The sequence below is a fragment of the Ictidomys tridecemlineatus genome, chromosome 8 (genome assembly GCF_052094955.1).
Source record: "Ictidomys tridecemlineatus isolate mIctTri1 chromosome 8, mIctTri1.hap1, whole genome shotgun sequence".
NCBI classification, from domain to species: Eukaryota; Metazoa; Chordata; class Mammalia; order Rodentia; family Sciuridae; genus Ictidomys; species Ictidomys tridecemlineatus.
In genome coordinates this window covers 126,282,138-126,304,294 of record NC_135484.1, presented here as the reverse complement: position 1 = coordinate 126,304,294, position 22,157 = coordinate 126,282,138, and the positions used below count along the sequence as shown (strand labels likewise).

The window sequence follows — 22,157 nt, the reverse complement described above, 5'->3', positions numbered from 1 at the left end:
AAGTCTACCCTGATGGTTCTTATAGCTCCAGGTTTTCTCCTCCTTCTTTTATTATGGATAGCTTAATACTTTCTTTTTAATATTTCAGTAACAAGTTGCAGCAGTACTCCTGAAAATGAATCATGTGATTCCTCAGCATCATGTCACATCTACTAACACAACATTTCATTTTTATAGCTTATTCAGTTGATTTCTATGCAAGATAAAATTATAAAACCTTTATGTTGGAGGTTGCCAAATCACAGTAACTTATTTTTCTAATTTATCCTCATCAAAACCCAAGAAGATAGTTTTTTTTTCAGTTCTCAGAATGTTCAGTTTTAGAAGGACTAGTTTACTTGTTAAAGGTAACTGTCTTTAACTTAGTTTTATGAAAAAATAATGGGTTCCACTTTTGCCTGAACATTTATATTATTTCTCCCACAACTTATTGCACAAATATCTTCCATGATTGAATGTCTAATGCATAATTATAGTTCGCCATTTCTTGTAACTCTGACTTTTTGCTACCATACTATATGTGAAATGAACTAAAGAGGATGGCACTGATTAACAAAAGTCACCATGAAGAGTTCATTCTACTAGGCTTTGTTCACTGCCCTTGGTTAGAACTTTCTTTATTCATTATTCTTCTCACAACATACCCAATGGCCATGATTGGAAACATTACCATCATTCTGGTATCCAAGTTAGACACTCATCTACACAGCCCCATGTATTTCTTTCTCACCAACTTCTCCTTCTTAGACATGTGTTACACCACAAGCATTGTGCCTCATATGCTGCTTAACTTGGGAACTTCTAAGAATACCATCAGTTATTTGGGGTGTATAGTTCAACTTTATTTCTTTAGCATAATGGGGAGCACAGAATGTCTGCTCTTGGCTCTCATGTCTTTTGATCCCTGCTGAGAGCCATAGCCAAGTAGGAATGATGCATGGCATTTTTAGTTGAAATGTGACCCCTGCAAGCCATTGAGATGATAATGATTATGTTAAGATGTGCATTCAATTGGAGATTAGACCCCTGCTGTCTGCCAAGGCCGGCTACTTTGGAGCTCTCCCAGGACTCCAGGAGAGTTTCCATTGGTTGGGGAAGTTCTGTAGGAGGAAATTCCAGAGGAGGGATTTCCTGTTGGTGGAGTATGTCCCGGGAGAAGAACGCATGCATGGCATTGGTGGGAGTTCTGGAAATAAAGTTTGTTCCTGCTTGAATGGTTCGTGATTTTGTGCCCAGCCAGACTGCAGCATTTGGCGGCCCGTATGGGGAATGCCTGAAGCTCAGAGGTAAGTGAAATTGCTCACCCTGAGGGAAGGGGAGAGAATGGGTGACCATTTAAAAAAAACAATGTGTTCTGGTTTTGATTTATTTTGTTTTTGTTTCAAGCTGCCTATCCCTAAAAATTTCTCAGGCAAACTGGGAAAAATGGTTGGCTCAATGTTTGAAGTTGTTCAGCCCTGAGAAAGAGAAAATTGATACAATGATTTTTTGTTCCATTTTTGTTTCATTCTGTTTTTGTTTTGTTTTGTGTTATCTTATTGGGTTGAGTTATCTTTATAGTAGATTAGAAATTAGTAAAAAACAAACCAAAAGAGTGTTAAGTAAATTGTTAGAGGTCCAGACTATGGTAGAAAACATGTTAGATCAAGCAAGAGAGAAGGTCTCTCCAGCTAGTCAGATAGAGGAAGAAAATTTGAAGGAAGAAAGCTTAGAGGAGAAATAGCTATCAGGGGGAAGCTACAACAGGAGGCTTCTACTAACTCCATTCTATCACCAGAGGGCGTAATTCAACCAAGAGCTCCACCTATGGAGACAGCTGAGTGGCCCTCAACCCCCGTAGTTGATAGATGGAATCCTGGGACAGGACCTCAAAGATTAGCATGCCCTGTACTTGAGCAGGCAGGAAGGCAGCGAATTCACCATGCTCTAGATTTCAAAACAGTAAAGCAGTTAAAGGAGGCTGCAACAACCTATGAGCCCCAAGCACTCTTCACCGTAAGCATGGTCGAATCCATTACAAACTTGGACATGACACCAGCATATTGGGCTAGTGCTGAGAGCCATAGCTAAGTAAGAATGACGCATGGCAATTTCCGTGTCAGCCTACCCCATGTTGCTTAGAGGGAGGACCCTCCATTGTGGAAATGGGCTTGCGTTGGACCCAGGTCATTTGCAGTAACATTGCATGAATGTTTGAGTAAGGTGACCCTGCTCAAGGAACAAGGCGGATCCGGGTTTAGGGCAGACCAGGATTTAGGGCAGATCGGGGTTTAGGGCGATCCGGGTTTAAGGTGTATCCTTCTGGGAATAGGGCATATCCTGCTGCCTCCAGGTGCCCACTCCTTGAGTTCCCATTGAGTTCTCCAGGGATTCAGAGAGTATTTGGGGATGCAGAGCCCAGTGGAAGTGTGGATTTTCCCAGAACATGCGTGTAGAGTGCCGGTGTATTTTCCCCAGAACGTGCGTGTAGAGTGCCGATGAGAGTTCGAGAATAAAGAGTTGCTGTTTGAATCTACATGGTGTGTGGTGGCTCGTGATTTTGTGCCCAGATAGACTGTGGCATTTGGTGGCCCATACGAGGAACATCTGAAGCTTGGAGGTAAGTGAAAATTCTCACCCTTGAGGAAGAGAGAAAGAATGGGTGAGCATTTCAAAAAACAATATGTTCTTGTTTTGATTTATTTTGTTTTTAGTTCAAGTTGCCTGTTGCTATAAATTTCTCAGGCAAACTGGGGAAAATGGTTGACTCAAGGTTTGAAGTTGTTTGCACCTGAGGAAGAGAAATTGTAAGAGGAAGGAGGCACCCCAGTAAAACCAAGAACAGTTAGGACGTATGTTAATATAGTACAAAAATGTAGCCCATGGCTTTTTAAAGATGACTTATTAAGTGTATCAATGAGACCATCACGGTATCCTGTAGAAGAATTTTTCTTCAACAAGAAAGAGATGACTAGTTCTGTTTACTACACTTGTCTAAGATCTTGGTTTTTACAGACATCTGATTAATTTACAAAGATAAAGTGTTAAAATATCAACCACTAAATGTAAAATCAAGTACTCTCTACTTATTAAGTTACATAAGGTAATATATTTAAACATTATGTGTGTTTTCATAAATTGATAAATGAAAAAAAAAGTTTAATATTGCTTTGGTCTGTGTCTTTGCTGAAACAAGGTTACTAAGTGTTCAGATTCTATCAGGTGTAGTTTATATACAAAGAGTATAAGAAGTTTCAGTTGGGTTTCAATTATAGTATTATAGTACCATAGAAAAACATGAAAGTATTTCATCTTATTAAAGTGGAGTAATTTGTTTAAATCAGAAATTTTATAAGAGTTGTTTCAGAATGTGAATTTATAAAAAGGGTTAATGGTTAAAAAAGGATATAAAAAGATTCAAGATGTGGAAATATATTTTGATATAAAAGGTTAAAGGAAAAATAAATGTTTCTAGATGAAATAATCTCTGTGGTAAAGTAAAAAGTTGTAAAATGCCATTTTAAAAGATTTTGAGGAAACTCGACTTACTTTAAAAGCTTGAGAAAAGAAGAAAGAAAAAAAGGTATTTGTACATGGCAGATTGAGACAAAGCTTCTTAATGGAGTAAAAAAAAGCCTTTAGTTAAAGGGCAGCCATGTAAACTAACATTAAGTGATTTAAATAGAATGTAAGCCTCCTTTAAAAGAGTGAAGCTGTAGGTGGTGAAAAAGTACATTTAAAAGTACAGTATAGATGATTATTGGAAGGCTTTAAAAGGTTAAATTAAAGGTGGTTAAGATGCCTTCATGGCGGAGGAAAGATTGCATCATTCAAAGCCTAGTTAATCTTAAAAGCATTACTTAAAAAAACATGAAAATGGGAAGATAATAGGATAAAAGATACTTAAAGAAGATTAAAAATTTGAAGTGAAAAACGTTAAAGACAGAAGTATAGAAAGTTAAAAAGAAAAAAAAGATAGAAAAGATGTAAGAAGATAAAAAAGATGTAGGAAGACAAGAATTTTAAACCCACAAAATAGGAAATAAGATAAAACTAAGAGGAAAAAACCAATTAAAGGTGAATGTACAAACATTAGGGGGAAAAAACTAGAAGATAAAAGTAAGATAGAAAATGGTTGAAATTGTCAAGTAAAGGTATTTCAGATAAAAAATACAAAAAGCTAAGACAACTATTAGATACAGACATTCAAGATAGAATTAAAATGTACTTATGAAAGCAAAAAGGGGGAATTGGAAAGGGGTATATATCCCCCAAAGATAAACTTAAAATAACTCTTTTTACTCTACACTTTTAAATTTGGATTAATCAGGACTTAGTGCTGTGGAAAGACATATGTATCCAAAAAATGTACATAAGCCTAAGGTACTTTGGAAAGATAGTATAACAGGACAATGGAAAGGTCCTGACCCAGTGATTGCTGGAGTTGGGGTTCTGTTTGTGTGTTTCCACAGGGAGAACTTACTTACAACCTTTCCTTTTCATTATATTTAATAATTCTGTTCAGGATAATGTCTCTTCAACATCATTGCCAGAATTCCTATCTTCATCCCAGTGCTGGTGAAGACAAAGAAAAAACCAAACTACAGCTTCTATTATAGCTATAACAGTAAACTGTAAAAACTGATGCATCAATGAATATAACTCAACAAGTAATGCTCAATCAAGGAGTCAATTTACTTTGGGAGGAAATGGACATATTGAAAGACTACTCCACTTTGAACTACTTACAGAACTTTCCTGGACTATGTATCACTTGTATACATTGTGAACTATCTATTAGTGCAGCGAATTGTGGTAGTGCTGGCATATCTTTGCTAATGGTGTCACCAGTGATACAATTTTTCCAAAGGAGCCGTGAATTGGCTTGGTGTCGTGGCATTTCTGTATTGTCCTTCCTTCTGCTAGTGATGGTCTAAAATTTGGGGACCAAGAGAGGTGAGGCAAAGGAACTCACCCCCCCACACACTGGCACCAAGGCAAAATTTGGGGGTGAACAGAGGTGAGGCAAAGAACCTCACCCCCCCACTGGTGCATAGGTCTATCCACAAGTATGGCTGTATGCTGGACCAGTAGTCAGTGACAGGTATGATCCACTTGCAGTGGTATCAACCTAAGATGGGAGGCTGATGCCTAGAGGTCAGTTCATCCAATGATGGGTAAGAACCATATGTTGAATTGGACAACCTACCAGGCACGGTCCCTAAGCCACATTGCTTGTTGTTTAATTAATCAGAAGAGGGGAGGTGCTGATAGCCATAGCTAAGTAAGAATGATGCATGGCAATTTCCTTGTCAGCCTACCCCATTTTGCTTAGAGGGAGGACTCTCCATTGTTGAAATGGGCTTGCCTTGGACCCAGGTCATTTGCAGTGACATTGTATGAATGTTTGAGTAAGGTGACCCTGCTCAAGGACCAGGGCAGATCCGGGTTTAGGGCAGATCCAGGTTTAGGGTGGATCAGGGTTTAGGGCAGATCCAGGTTTAGGGCGGATCCAGGTTTAGGGTGGATCAGGGTTTAGGGCAGATTGGGGTTTAGCGTGATTCAGGTTTAGGGCGGTTCCAGGTTTAAGGTGTATCCTGGTGGGAATAGGGTGTATCCTGCTGCCTCCAGGTGTCTGCTCCTTGAGTTCCCGTTGAGTTCTCACGGGATTCAGAGAGTACTTTGGGATGCAGAGCCCAGTGGAGGTGTGGATTTTCCCAGAACGTGCGTGTAGAATGCTGGTGAGAGTTTGAGAATAAATAGTTGCTGTTTGAATTTACAAGGTGTGTTGTGGCTCATGATTTTGTGCCCAGCTAGACTGCGGCAGGCTAGCATGTGTAAATTTGTGCTAAATGGAGGACAATATTTGTTATGGAATGTTGCAAATGAGGAATTTTGCATGGAGACAGCTAGGGGAAATGCATCAGCTGGTTACTCTCAAAGAAATCTAGATATGTTGTTAGGAAAAGAACCTTATGAGGGTCAATGACAACAAATTGAATATGATACTACTATATATGCACAAATTGCTGCAGATGCAATTAGGATATGGAAGACTTTACAGGGACATGGATATTTACAAGGTCAATTATCTAAGGTGAAACAGAGAGCTGATGACCCTTACGCTGAATTTGTAGATAGGCTGATTCAAACAGCTACCAGAGTTTTTGGGGATACAGAACAAGCAATGCCATTAATAAAACAACTGGCTTATGACCAAGCAAATTGTTGCTGCAGAGAGGTTATTAGACCATGGAAAAATGAAGATTTAAACACATATATTAAATTATGTAGAGACATTAATGAACAAAAACAAGTCTTAGCATCTGCAATACCACAGGCTTTAGATGCCAAGCCAAGAACATGCTACAATTGTGAACAAACAGGATATTTGAAAAGGAATTGCTGCATAGGAAAGGGTTTAACAAAACTAGGTATAAAAAAAATAGAATACCAGGTATTTGCTGTAGAGGGAGACATTGGGCTAATGAATGTCATTCTCAAACCACCATAGAGGGTATTCTGTTGTCAAAAAAATGGACAAGGAACAGATGTTTATCCACGATATCGTGAAGAAAGGCATCAGGCTCCATTGCCTAAAACGGATTGAAGGGCCCAATGCTCCAGGGCCCACAACCACAAATATACGGGGCAATGCAAGAACCCAGCAACACCATCATGGTAGTGCCCAGGACACATTATCCATTAAATCCCTCATCAGACAAACCAGAGGGAGCACAGGATTGGATATCTGCACCTCGCCAGAGCAGTACTAACTCCAGAGATGGAAGTTCCAATCATTCCCCGGGAGTAAAAGGACCTCTTCCCCAAGGAACAGTAGGCTTACTATTGGGACACAGTTCTTCTACACTAAAAGGTCTTATGATAAGTCCTGGGGTAATTGTTCCCAATTATGAAGGTGAAATAAAAATTATAGCCAGTTCTCAAAAGGGTATATCAATAATTTCACCAGGAGATAGAATAGCACAGTTACTAATAATACCAAGACTACATGATAAATTTTCAAGTCATTCTGTAGAAAGAGGTTCCAAGGGATTAGGTTCCATAGGTGTAGATTGGGCTATGCTTTCTTTAAATTTAGAGTCTCGCCCCATGCTAAAACTAAATACTCAAGGACATGAATTTAATGGGATACTGGATACAGGTGCAGACCTTAGCATCATCTCTCATCAAGAATGGCCAAAACATTGGCCATTACAACAAGCCACTCAAACACTTCGAGGCCTAGGAGTGGCAACTAATCCCCATAGTAGTGCAATGCTATTATATTGGAAGGATCCTGAAGGATGTGAAGGAACTATACAGCCATATGTATTGGATCATCTTTCCGTAAGTTTATGGGGATGAGATGTACTAGATCAATTAGGTTTGACATTAACAAATAACATCAACAAAAATGCACACACTATTATGAAAAGACAAGGTTTTAGCAAAGGAAAAAGATTAGAAAAACAAGAACAAGGTATAGCAGCACCAATACAAATACATCAAGGAACAGACAGACATGGGTTGGATTTTCACAGAGGGCCACTGAGACAATAAAAATTACTTGGAAATCAGAAAGACCAGTATGTGTTCCTCAGTAGGCCCTGACTAAAGAAAAGATACAAGCAGCCCATAATCTGGTCAAAAAACAATTAGTGGAAGGACATATACAACCTTCTGTATCTCCCCATAATACTCCCATTTTTGTCATCAAAAAGAAATCTGGGAAATGGAGATTATTGCAAGATTTAAGAGCCATTAATAATGATATGGTTATTATGGGACCTGCTCAATCGGGGATTCCTCAATTGTCTGCTTTGCAAAATCCTGGTACGTTTTAGCTATAGATATTAAAGATTGTTTTTTTTTTCAATTCCAATTCATCCTGAGGATAGTCCAAGTTTTGCATTTACTATCCCTGCACTGAATCATGAAGGTCCTGATCAGAGATATGAATGGAAAGTACTCCCTCAAGGGATGGCTAAAAGCCCAACTATGTGTCAAATTTATGTTAACAAAGTAATCCAGCCACTTAGAAATCAAAATCCTGAACTACAAATATTTCACTATATGAATGATGTATTATTATCACACAAACATAAAAACACATTGCTAGAATGTCATGCCACACTTACAAACTTATTAAAAAATTATAATCTAGAGATAGCAAAAGATAAAGTACAATAAAATTTTCCAATTAATTATTTAGGAGTTCTATTATCCTCAACCATGATCTGTCCACCAAGAATTCAAATAAGTGTAGATAACTCAAATCACTTAATGACTTTCAAAAGTTATTAGGAGACATAAATTGGATAAGGCCTTATCTAGGTATACCAACAGAAGAGTTGGGACCTTTATTTGATATCATAAAAGGTCAATCAGATCCAAATTCACCACAAATGTTAATGTCTGAAACAAGAAAGGCATTAAAAATCGTTGAAACATATGTGGAAAATATGCATTTGGATAGAATTTATGTAAGTTTGCCTTTATTATTTATTGTACTACCAACAAAAAATATTCCTACAGTAGTATTTGGGCAAGAAGGTCCATTATTATGGAGACATTTATCTTATTCTCCTAACACTATTCTTACTAGGTATCCTGAGGCCATAGGACAATTAATACTCAAAGGAATAAAACCAGAAAAGGGAGTGTTTGGAATTTCTCCCAATAAAATTATTACTCCATATACTATGGATCAAATGGATGAGTTAGCTAATGAGTTAAATACTGGGGCAATAATCATGTGTAAATCTAATATTTCATTTCATAATCACTTACCATTTAATTCTTTATTGTCTTTTTGGTCATTGCATCCTGTAATTTTTCCAAAAATGACAAGAAAAACCCCTATCATGAATGCTCCAAATATATTAACTGATGGGTCAAATAATGGTATAGCAGCAATATTTACACCTGATCAAACTTTTACATTTTTAGTACCCAAACAATCAGCTCAAAAGGTAGAACTTAATGCAGTATTATAAGCTTTTGTGATGTTTAAAGATTCTGTATTTAATTTATTTTCAGATAGTCAGTATATAGTTAATGCTATAGTATCCCTTGAAGATGCTGGTAGGATTTACCCTTCCTCTACTGTTTTCTCTTTGTTTTCCACTATACAAAGTCTAATCTGGGACACAAAAGATCCACTCTTTATAGTACATATCAGGGCTCATACAGGATTGCCTGGAGCCCTTAGTTTGGGCAATGATTTAGCAGATAAAACTACACATGACATACATATTTTCTCTACACTAGAAGAGGCTATAAATTTTCATAAACGGTTCCATGTCAATGCTAATACTTTACAAAAGCATTTTAAAATAACTAAGGAACAAGCTAGACAAATAATAAAACAATGTCAAAATTGTGTGACCTTTTTACCACAAGTTAATCTTGGAGTCAATCCTAGAGGATTGATACCTAACCATATTTGGCACATGGATGTCACACACTTGCTAGAATTTGGAAAATTAAAATATTTGCATGTTACAATTGATACTTCTTCCGGATTTTTGATGGACTCCCTTCATGCCAGAGAAAAAACTAAAGATGTTATAGCTCATTGCTTACAAAATTTTGCCACTGTGTGCGTTCCAAAACAGTTAAAAACAGATAATGCCCCTGGTTATACTTCTACCTCTTTTAAACAATTTTGCTCATCATTTGGCATTACTCATATAACAGGAATCCCATACAATCCACAGGGACAAGGCATAGTTGAAAGAGCTCATCAAACTATTAAAATGTACTTATTAAAGCAAAAAGACGGAATTGGGAAGGGGTATATGTCCCCCAAAGATAAACTTAAAATAACCCTTTTTACTCTAAACTTTTTAAATTTGGATTCATCAGGACTTAGTGCTGTGAAAAGGCATATGTGTCCAAAAAATGTGCATAAGCCCAAGGTACTTTGGAAGGATATTTTAACAGGACAATGGAAAGGTCCTGACCCAGTAATTGTCTGGAGTCTGGGGTCTGTTTGTGTGTTTCCACAGGGAGAACAGCAGCCGATTTGGATTACAGAGAGATTAACTAAGGTCCTGACCCAGTGATTGTCTGGAGTAAGGGGTCTGTTTATGTGTTTCCACAGGGAGAACAGCAGCCGATTTGGATTCCAGAGGGATTATCTAAAGCAATTTCTATAGACCAAAAAGAAGATGATTTGGCTCAAATCCATAACAGCTGATATCCAAAACTCCAATTTGGCTATCCTTACATCTGCAACAGAACCAGGATGCTTTTTTCAATATCTATTTTATTATTGCCATTTCCTATATCATAAAGTTCTGTTTTGTTTTTTGAGCTCATACAGACCTAGGTTAATATTTTGTTGATCAGTTCTATTTTTGACTATAGAGATTTTAAACATTGCAATGGAGATTTCACCTGTAAAAAGGTATAAGGCCTTTACTATTATGTTATGTGTTGTATGTATTATGTGTGCACACTTGTGTTTTGTGTTATATGTTTGAATGTATGTATGTCCATATATCATATATGATGAGCGCTCATAAAAAAAATGGATCCAAATATTTTTTTTATTTATGTGATTTAAATGGTTTAATTTAAATTGGGTAAACAGCTGTTGAGGGTTGTTTTAATATATTAACAAAAAAGGAGTTTAACAGATCTGTTTGTTTACTTTCACCTTTCCTTTTCATTATTTTTAATAATTCTCTTCAAGACAATGTAAATTGTTAAGAAAATTGTTTTCTTTTAGTGCCTTCTGGAATGTTACATAATTTTTTCTTTAGCCATCATTGCCAGAATTCCTATCTTCATCCCAGTCCTGGTGAAGACAAAGAAAAAACCAATCTACAGCTTCTGCAATAGCCATCACTGAACTGCTTGCAGAATTTGCCTGGACTATGTATCACTTGTATGCATTGTGAACTCACCTGTATGCATTGTGAACTATCTGTTGGTGCAGCGGCTTATAGTAGTGTGGGGTATTTTTGCTGATGGTGTCATCGGTGGTACAATTTTTCCAAAAGGAGCCGTCAATTGGCTTGGTGTATAATTGGGGAGGGGTATATATTCCCCAAAGATAAACTTAAAATAACCCTTTTACTTAACACTTTTAAGAATAACTTTTTACTTAACACTCTTTCAGTTTGTTTTCTACTAATTTCTGATCCCATATTTCTACTATATTACAATCCAACAAGATAACGCCTAACAAAACTGAAACAGAGTGAAACAAAATTGGAACAACACAAATCATTATTATAGCCTCCTGAAATGTCCATCCATCTTTTCTCCCTTTCTGTTCCTCAGATGTGAGCAGTTTTTCTTCCACATCTCCAGGGACAGGCAAATTAAAACAAAAGTGAAGCAAAACACAATAATAATCTTAAAATGGCTACCCATCCTCTTGTCCTGCCCTCAGGGGGGAGCAGTTTACCTTATCGCTTACCCTCAGTTGTTCCCTGTGTGGCCCACCAAATGCCACAGTCTGGCTGGGCACAATTCAGGAGTCACTTGTCAAAAGAAACAAACTTTATTTTTAGAACCACACATGCCAAACAAAACAGCTCCTCAGGAAAAACCCTCAGAGGCCAACTGCCACCATGGGCTTCCCACAAGCCTCTCCCTGAACCACAAGCCTCACCACCTCCCACAATCCTCCTGCTCTTGAGGCCGATTGGCTGGGTCACGTGGGTGGAGCCAAAAACGTCCCCCAATGAGCAGCTCTGTGGTCTGAAAGGGCTGGGAAACAGCCCAATGAGCATCACCGCAGAGGAGCCAATCAGCTAGATGTTGCTGGGGTCGCTGTGAGCCAATCATCAGCTGGCAGTCTGAAAGGGCAGGGAACAGCTCAATGAGCATCTCCAATGAGCATCACCACAGAGGAGCCAATCAGCTAGATGTTGCTGGGGCTGCTGTGAGCCAATCATCAGACGGCAGCTGGAAGTTTGCTGGGGCCCCTTCGGCTGTGGCTCTCAACAAAAGATGAAACCAAACTACAGCTTCTTCGATAGCTATTACAGTAAACTATATAAACTGATGCATCAATGAATAATAACTCAGCAAGTAATGCTCAATCAAGGAGTCAATTTACTGGGAGGAAATAAACATATTGATAGATTACTCAGCTTTGAACTGCTTGTAGAACTTTCCTGGACTATGTATCACTTGTATGCATTGTGAACTATCTGTTGGTGCAGCAAATTGTGGTAGTGCTGGTGTATCTTTGCTGATGGTGTCACCAGTGATACAATTTTTCCAAAGGAGCTATCAATTGGCTTGGTGTCGTGGCATTTCTGTATCCTCATCCCTTCTGCTAGTGATGGTCTAAAATTTGGGGGCTAACAGAGGTGAGGCAAAGAACCTCACCCCCCACTGGCACCAAGACCAAATTTGGGTGCAAACAGAGGTGAGGCAAAGAACCTCACCCCCCACTGGCACCAAGACCAAATTTGGGTGCCAACAGAGGTGAGGCAAAGAACCTCACCTGCTGCGTCCGGCCTCAGGAACCGAGTCTGGCGAGGGACGTCAAGGTTAAAGAATAAAAAAAAAAAAATCACAGGACACCAAGGTTCTTCATCCAGGAGGAGGCATGTGTGCACTTTATTATCCAAGTTTGTTCTCTTATATACTTTCTATAACTGCAGTGGAAATTTAGCCAAAACAGGGGAGGAATAACACCTGCTACTCTTGGGTTACCATGACCGTCCCTTATCAGGAAGCTCCGAGAAGGCCAAGATGTTCCCAAAAAGGCACATATGTCTGAGGCAGATAAACATGAAACCGCAAGCCTGCGTCATGACCCTGTGAGCTGGCCACTTTGACATGCAGAACAAGAAATTCGGGGCTGAGCCCCAGGGGCCAGGGAAGGCCTGTTACCAGCAAGTCCCCCTCTTTTGTTTTTTGCATGTCAAAGGGAATCAAGTAGCCCCTGTCTTAGGTCATCCACCGCCCTGCACTGCTTACCCGTCTCTGGGGAGGCCCCATTCCCCTGGCTTAGGTTGCAGTGCAAGCATGAAAGTTGCCCGTCACTGGGTACTACAAGATCTGCTCTTGTCCTACATAAAGGGACACTTTTCAGTTAGGGTGTCATGGCCAGCAGGACATAACTGCAGATCCCAGTCATCATCTCTGCCAGTGGGATAGCTATGACCAGGGAGCTTTCTGAACGTAAGGGTCTGGGATGACGGCACCAAGCCGGCAGGGTAATTAGGGACCTGGGCAAAAGCAGGCACATAGGAGGGCTCGGGTATTGGCTCTTGTCCAGTTACATCTCATCTCCGGATGGGTCGTAAGTACACTTCTTGGGTGGAGTCATCCATCTTCAGGCGTTGATAGTGAACCTGTATTGGCTTGGAGGTTAAAATGTTAATCTGGTCCTTAATGAATTGAGTTATCCTATTTGCAACACAAGTTCCCAAGGTTGCAATCAAAAGAAGACTCAGTAAGGGTCCCAGGAGGGGAAGAAGGTAGGAAAGGAACCCATTCATCCCAGTCCAAAGAGCGTTCTCGAATAAGTTTTTTCTCCTTTTCTCTAGGTCTTCTTGAAGCTCCTTGATTTTAGTGCGAACTATGCTCGATTTATTGGCATAGAAGCAGCACCTTTCTCCTAAGGCTAAACAGATTCCCCACTGATTGGCAGTCAGTAAGTCTAGGCCTCGCCTATTTTGGAGGACCACTTCTGCCAAAAAATTAATTTGGTCTTGTAGGTCCCCAATAGTGCCAGATAAGGTCTGCACATCATCTATAAGCTGCTGAGATAGGCGGCGAGAAGAATGTATTGCTGCACCCAGCACCGCCATGCCTGTACCTACAACAGCTGTTATCCCAAGTGTGGCGAGTAGCAGTAGAGCCTGTATAGCTCACCTGTGTCTTCTCACTAGAGTCTCTAGGCTGGGGATGGGCAGGGGCTCATCCCCAGGGACAATGGTTATGTCAGGGAGGAGCAGGGTGAGAACACCACCACCTGTCCAGTTGGCAGGGAGTTGGGGGAAGGCAGAGTTTCCACCACACATAAAAACAGTGCTATTAGGGGAGAAGAGGGCTGGAGTGGGTGAGGAATAGTTCTTGGTTATTGAGATTGACCAGTTTCCAAAGGAAGTCACTCCAACATCAACATCATAGGTGTTGTTTTGCATCATACCCAGGAGACATTCTGTAAAAATGCCCATAGGTTGGACCTTGAAAGGCAGTCCGGGCTGGCAGGTCTCATCATCAGATATGGTGGCATTGATAGGAACCGCCACGGGCATGACCTCCCCTGTTGTCAAGCAGAGCCAGTAGTCACTAGCAAGCGTGGGATCAGAGTTGTTAAGTAAGAAAAGGGTGGTTTTTAAAATATTCCACGTGTTGGCATCCAGATCTGGGAGCTGGGACTTAGGCAGCACCAAGGGGTTGTATATGAGGTCAGGGACCTGTGGTTTCAAGAGCCTGATTATTTGAAGATGTTTAACAGAATCCGTGCCCTCCCATCAGAGATCCCTGTGGGGGCTTCAGTGGGCCAACAGGAGGACTTGCCGACTTGACCCTGGCACCCAGCCAACCGGAGTTTAGATTCAACTCCCCCTTGGCCGAAAAGAAACAGAGTGAAGTGAAAAGTCACTCCCACCCCCTCCCCCAACCGGGTCTTGGTCAATCTGGCCTCAAAATACTGTCATCCCTTGTGTACACAAATCGAGGCCGTCTCATAGCAAGAGACATGAACTGCTGAAGTATAAGTGCAAGTTGTGGAGCAGTTACTGAAGGTTTTTTCAGGACCAGGGAGGTTAATCTTTGGTTTGTTCATGCATACCCACTTAGTGAGGTGAAATCCCCCAATTTGTTGATGAACTTCAGCCCGGAGGTAGGCTACCTTGGTTACACAATCGGCCTTCTGAATCCAGCTACTGGGGGCCTGATTCCAAATCCTTCCCCTGCACTCGCAGGGGGTCCCAAAAAAGATGTTGATAGATATTACCTGGTGGGGGACCCATTCCTGCATCCACAGGCCTGCATACCAGGACTGTTATAAGGAAGATCCAATCCGCAAAACTCATTCTGTCACTCCTTTGGAGAAATGAAAATGGCCTAACCTTAAGTTCCAGGGTCATCACTCCTTCCCAAGTCTATGTCCACCGGTCTCTTACAGCGTTCCAGGACCCAAATGGGTTTTTCCGTCCCTGGAGGGAAGACACATACAGCTCCTCTCACTCCAGCCAAGAGTGGAGCAGGGGGTTGCCACTTTCCTGTAGATAAATCCTTCTACCTTATCTGTGCCTTTTGCATGGTGGGAGAGGAGAAGTGACACTGCGCTGCTGTACGGTCTTCAGCGTCTGTGAGCAAAAAATTTAAAGTGAACAGAGTTATATTTAACAGTGCATGTGGTTCCTGACAACTTTGGTATATCTCCCCCTCTTTTGTTTTTTGCAAATAGGTTTTAAGATGTTGATGGGCCCGTTCAACAATGGCCTGTCCTTGGGGGTTATATGGGATTCCTGTCTTGTGCATAATATCCCACTGTGAGCAAAATTTTTGGAAGGTTTGACTAGTATAAGCTGGGCCATTATCTGTTTCTATGCATTGAAGGGTTCCCATAAAGGAAAAGGCTTTACATAGTGCTGTATCACATCTTTAGCCTTTTCTCCTGAATGTAAAGTAGCAGAGATAAACCCAGAAAACGTGTCTATACTGACATGTACAAAGGACAACTTTCCAAAACTAGGAATATGAGTTACATCAGTTTGCCAGATGTCATTTGGCTGAAGGCCTCTTGGGTTGACTCCCAGAGAAGGGGAATGGATAAAAGGTGCACAAGTAGGGCATAGGGAGACAATTTTTAAAGCTTGATCCTGGGAACATCCTGAGCAGAAGCGCAAAGTTTGTGCGTTTAGGTAAAATTTATTATGAATCTGTAGGGCCTTATACTCAGTTATTGTATATACATGGTTAGTGGCATGTGTGGCAGCGTCTGCCATGGTGTTGCCCACCGCCAGAGGGCCTGGAAGCCCGGAATGACTTCTAATGTGACCTATGAAGAGGGAGTCTGCCCTAGCTCATGTAAGAAGCTGTACTGTTTGTAGTTGATCCATGATAGTAGATTGTTTTCCTATATAAGGTGCCGTCTCAATCACGGAGGCGAGCCTGGCGATATAGAGACTGTTTGTGAAAACATTCAGGGGCACCGAGCTATAGGTCTGTAAGGCCAATATCAAGGCTTCAACTTCCGCTTTTTGGGCTGAACAATCGGCCACTCTCTTGCGGATGACCTGGGTTCCATCCAAGACAACAGCAAACCCATTTTTGGCCCTGTCAGTGAAGACGGTTTGTGCCCCCGGGAGAGGATCCGTTTTTAGGATCCCTGGGAAAATTATTGGACATGTTTTTAGACTTTCAAGGAGCCTGCTTTTAGAGTAGTGATTGTAACCTGTCCCATGAAACTACAGAAGAAGAGACACCAGAGATCATGTTCCTGTCTTAATTTAGAAAGAATGTCTTGATTATATGGTAATATGAGAACATCAAAGGTTTCCCCAAACAAGGCATCTCCTAGATATTTTGCTTTCCAAACTAATTGTATTACCAGATCATGGAAAGGTATCAAGACCCGAGAGGGGAATGTAGGTAAGTGAACCCAATAAATAGGACCAGTCTGCCAAAAGACTCCAGTCAGGGTGAGTTTTGATGGCAGAACAATGAATAACAAGGACTGGGAGTAATCCACCTGCATTACCTGCATTTATTATAAGGCTGTCTCTATCAATCTAAGTGCCTTCAAGGCTTCTGGAGTAGGTTTTTGCAGAGAGGTGGGTGAGGGGCCTCCTCTCAAAAGGTCATACAGGGGTTTAAGTTAGTAGTTCAATATACTTAATGTTTAATCAACAATGTGAATTTATTTACCAAAATTAATCTTTATCTTAAACAGTAAGAATTATTAGACAATAAGGATCTTTCTTTAAAGAAATAAACTTACATTTTAATAGGTGTTTATCATATCAAAATATGGACAAAATTTTAGCTCACATTAGTATAGTTAAATTAGGAAAATAAGCTGAAATACCCTTAAATTAATTATAGTCAGTTTAGTATATATAAATCTCTTTTTTAATTGTTCTAACTTTTTACATCATCTGTTTAGATAACAATATAAAAATCTTTTTTACTTAGGAAAATGAATATAAAGACCTTGTTTTACCCAAATATGATTTCTTTCTTCATTTTAGGATCCATGTGTGTTTTTTCTTTGTTGAAGCATCTTTTTCTTTAAAAAAAAATTTTTTTTTTGTACTTTGGAACAATTTCTGAAAACCTCAGAATCTATAAACAAATTATTATACTTTGATAAGAAATATCAATGAAAATATAGTTAAAACCCTTAGATATTTTGTAGAAATAATTATAATAATTTATCATCTTATGAGTTTAAACAGTAACCTTGAGAATTAGAAACTACTTGATTGTATTTTCACTTAAAAGCAAATTTATAGTAAATACATTTATCTTAAATATCTGTAACTGAAAAGACAAAGTATCTGATAAATGTAAATATAAAACATAAATTATGGGTTTTCTGTTGAAGAAAAACAATTAGGCAAATTATATATTAACTAATCAATTAGGTATGTGCTAATTAATTTATAGATTAACAAATATAGGTTATCTAAATATCTAAAAAATATATATAAAGAATAAGAACTTAACTTATAATTGTATTAACTTTATGTAACCACGTGGTCTTAAAATATTAGGATCCATTTTAATTTATTTTTAACTAGGAGTGCACTCTTCTATGTGACATCACTTGATGTAACTGAAATAAGATCCTTGAGTATACATTTTTATTTTTATAGTTAGCAATAAAAATAAGGATTTTTTGGTCATCACAGGAACTTTGCCAGCTTGTTCCTGTGGCGAGCCAATGCATCCTCATAACCTCCAAAATTAAAAGTAAAATATAAAGAAGCATATTTGATATCTCTCATCAATAGAACATTATTTAGCAACACAACTATAGAAAAAAGTCAGGTTATTTAACTTAGAACTAACTTAAATTTAGGTCTGTAACATAGAAACCTGTGGAATTAAATTTTGTCTGAAAAAGATATCTTTCGTTAGCATTTACAGGTAGGCATTTTTTAAAACTACAGGCTCTGAGCAGCTCCGGTAGAAATCTGAAACACAGCAGTACAGGTTAGTGGCTGAAAGGTAGGACTAGAAGTCCTGTCTGAGTGACTGTGGAAGAACCAATCGAAAGCCGGCAAAAGTGTGGGAGGTGGGACCAGGAAGTCGCTCTTCTGGCCAGGCACTCCATGGTTACCATGGTGATGCAAACAACATGGAGTCCGCTGCCCATTTTCGGGGCAAAAGTTCCCCAAGTTTTCCTAGCCGATTGCATTTTGTTTAATTTTGTCTGCATTTCCCCCCCCCCCGCCCCGGCCAAGATCTTACTGCGGTAGCAGCTTGTTCTGTCTCTGCGACCTGCGGTTGCAGCTCGTGTACATCCTGCACTTCCTGGCGTTCCCCTTGGGAGTCTACAGATAGAAAGGGGTTGGTCCGTGGGGGGCACCATTCTGTCCCTGGATTGCCCTGTACACCTTGGCTTCCGGGGCCCAGGGCAGGCCCCTGTTCCCGTTTTGAGGGCAGCGGCCAGAACCTGTCCGGTAATATGAGATCCATCAATATCCTTACAAGCTCGAATCATGTCATCAACACTCTTTGCTCTGGTAGATTTAATAGCATTTTGGCAATAGGAGTTTGCATTTTCAAAAGCCAGTTGCTTAATGACCGGCATGGCTTGTTACAAATTAGGGAAAATTTTTCCTGCTATCTGCATCAATCGGGCTATGAAGTCAGGATAAGGCTCAGAGGGTCCTTGAGCAATTTTTGAAATTTTTGCTTCAGCATTTGAAATAGGTAGAGCCTTCCAAGCCTGAATGGCTGCTGTAGCTATCTGAGAATAGACCCCAGGATCATAATTAATTTGTTGATTTATGATAGCATATTGTCCCAAGCCTGTTAACATTTCAAGGTTACGCTGTGGGAAGCCGGTGTCCTGATTCACTCGGGCTAGCTTGCGACACCTCTCTTGATTTTCACTTTTCCACAACATAAAATCCCCTCTGGACAACACAGCCCTGCAAAGCTGTTGCCAGTCACTAGGTGTCAGCTGATTGGCAGAGAAAGACTCAGGAGAGTCAATGTAAAGGGGGTGTGGGGTCTGTAATTAGTAACTGCCTCCTCTAGTTGTTTAACATCCTTAAAGGCTAAAGGAACATGCACTCTGGCTGGCTGTTCATCGGCATCCAGGTTTTCAATTACTGGAAAAGTTTGGGCTGTCTTAGGTTGCCACTGAACACCCCCCCTCCCCCCGCCTTCTGATGTTGTCCTCGTCCCAATCGGGGATATAAGGAGGGAGCATAACAGTGATCGGGGCCGTAGGTGCTTTAACTCTTGACTTCCTCAATTGATCCTCTAGTTCCTCTATCTCCCTTTCCAGTTCCTCCTCCTGCCAGCTGTTACCATGGAGCCCAGTTAGTAACACCCTTATCTTAGCAATGTAGTCAGCACTGTGAAGCCCAGCTCAAGGCCAGAGGCCTTGTTTACATATTTTTGTGAAAAACTAGTAAGGGAGTGTCCATCGCCTGGAGTGCTGATTTTTCCCAGACAGTAGCCAAGTAAAACAGGGCAACATGAAAATAGAAAGTTTTATCTATATTGAACTTTTTAGTAGAGATTCTTTTTGCTGAAAGTCCTAAAATCAGCCATGGTGAATATTCTGGAGAAGGTCAGTTAAGACTTTTCTGTGGGCCTGGTAGGGAGGGGGAAGATGAGAAGGCAGGGTTGAGAGCGGCTAGGGTGGATCTAAGAATGAAGAAGGAGATGTGAAAGAATAATGGGAAAGGGGTAAGGACTCTGCCATTTGCTCTTCCTGGACCTGATTAAGGGCCTGTTTGCATTCAGCAAGCTGCTCCTTAATCTTCACTTTATCAGTTAAAAGAGCATCCTTTACCAATCTCCATAGAGAGAAAGTAGCAATCGGGACTCTATCCGGACCCTGGTCTCTCAACAACTTTTGGAGATTCTGCAAATCCCAATCACTGTTATTAACAAAGCCTCCTTTCAGAAACCAAGGACAAGCCTGGGCTATAGCTTCAATGAATTTGGTTGTTGTCTTGGTTTTTATTCCTGTTCCTTGTTTGCTTAACAGTTCTTTAACTTCGTTGACCAAACGAAGTTTCACTGTTGAGTTACCCATGGTACGTACCCTCTCTCTTTAAATTATCTTTGATCCAATCCTCTCCCTTCTCCCTTAGAAGGTGAGCCTCGTCCGCTTACCCCCTGCCTTCCGAATCTCGGTAAGGACCTCCAGATGCTGCGTCTGGCCTCAGGAACCGAGTCCGGCGAGGGACGTCGAGGTTAAAGAATTAAAAAAAAAAAAAAATCACAGGACACCAAGGTTCTTCATCCAGGAGGAGGCATGTGTGCGCTTTATTATCCAAGTTTGTTCCCTTATATACTTTCTACAACTGCAGTGGAAATTTAGCCAAAACAGGGGAGGAATAACACCTGCTACTCTTGGGTTACCATGACCGTCCCTTATCAGGAAGCTCCAAGAAGGCCAAGATGCTCCCAAAAAGGCACATATGTCTGAGGCAGATAAACATGAAACCGCAAGCCTGCGTCATGACCCTGTGAGCTGGCCACTTTGACATGCAGAACAAGAAATTCGGGGCTGAGCCCCAGGGGCCAGGGAAGGCCTGTTACCAGCACTCACCCCCCCACTGGTGCATAGGCCTATCCACAAGTATGGCTGTATGCCAGACCAGTAGTCAGTGACGGGTATGATCCAATTGAAGTGGTACCAACCTAAGACAGGAGGCTGATGCCTAGAGGTCAGTTCATCCAATGACACATAAGGAACATATGTTGTATTGGACAACCTAACAGGCACGGTTCCTAAGCCACATTGCTTGTTTTTTAATTAAACAGAAGGGGGGAGATGCTGAGAGCCATAGCCAAGTAGGAATGAAGCATGACATTTTTGGTTGAAAGGTGACCCCAGCAAGCCATTGAGATGATAATGATTATGTTAAGATGTGCATTCAATTGGAGATTAGGCCCCTGCTGTCTGTAGAGGCCTGCTACTTTGGAGCTCTCCCAGGACTCCAGGAGAGTTCCCATTGGTTGGGGAAGTGTGGTAGGAGGGAATTCTGGAGGAGAGATTTCCTGTTGGTGGAGTGTGTCCCGGGAGAAGGCCGAGTGTGTGGCATTGGCGGGAGTTTTGGAAATAAAGTTTGTTCCTGCTTGAGTGGCTTGTGATTTTGTGCCCAGCCAGACTGAGGCAGATCGCTATGTGGCCATCTGCAGACCTCTACACTACACCTTCATCATGAATCAGCACATCTGCATCCTATTAGTATCCATCTTGTGGCTGACTGGGATGACCTATGAAATCTCTGAAGCTTCTGTTAAATTAAAATTGCCACTGTGTGGCATCAATAAACTGGCTCACTTGTTGTGTGAGATTCTAGTTCTGATAAAGGCTGCCTGTGGGAAAAAGGAGGCTAATGAGCTCACACTCTCTGCGGTAGGCATTTTTATAGTGGTTGTTCCTCTGTGTTTAATTTTTGCCTCATATGCTAGTATTGGACATGCCTTATTTAAAATCAAATCTTCTGAAGGAAGGAAAAAGGCCTTTGGGACATGTTCCTATCATCTAATTGTAGTTTTCTTATTTTATGGTCCAGGCATTAGCATGTACCTTCAGCCTCCCTCTTCCACCTCAAGAGACCAGTCTAAGTTCATGGCTCTATTCTATGGAGTAGTGACCCCTACACTCAATCCCTTCATCTATACCCTAAGGAATAAAGATGTGAAAGGGGCATTAGGCAAAGTGATGTGGAGTATTTTCAGACCCAAGTGACAGTTGTAAACATGAAATGAAATTATTTAACACTGTAGGTTTATATGGATTTCTCTAATAACTCATTCTAGTATCATAAATCTGAGTTAGATGTTCTTCTTGCAAGATATGCAATATTTATTATGTGCTTTATAATAATGTTTGGCAAGAATTATGCTCAGCTAATACATAACATTATGAGCAATTTTTGAAAATACATTAAAATAATTCCATTCAGAAAGATACTGAAATTGTGCTGAATACTAACATATTTAAATAATAAAGTGTGTTAAATTAACAATACAAATTATAAGTT

General features: G+C 40.4%; 1 protein-coding gene across 1 annotated transcript; it reads left to right on the top strand.

Moving 5' to 3' along the window:
* Positions 1-539: 539 nt before the first annotated feature.
* LOC106145423 (olfactory receptor 2B6) lies at positions 540-21,862 on the top strand. The gene is made up of 2 exons (XM_013365639.2): positions 540-906; positions 21,285-21,862. Exons 1-2 carry the CDS (start codon positions 540-542, stop codon positions 21,860-21,862), a joined length of 945 nt encoding a protein of 314 aa, XP_013221093.2.
* The last annotated feature ends 295 nt before the right edge of the window (positions 21,863-22,157 follow it).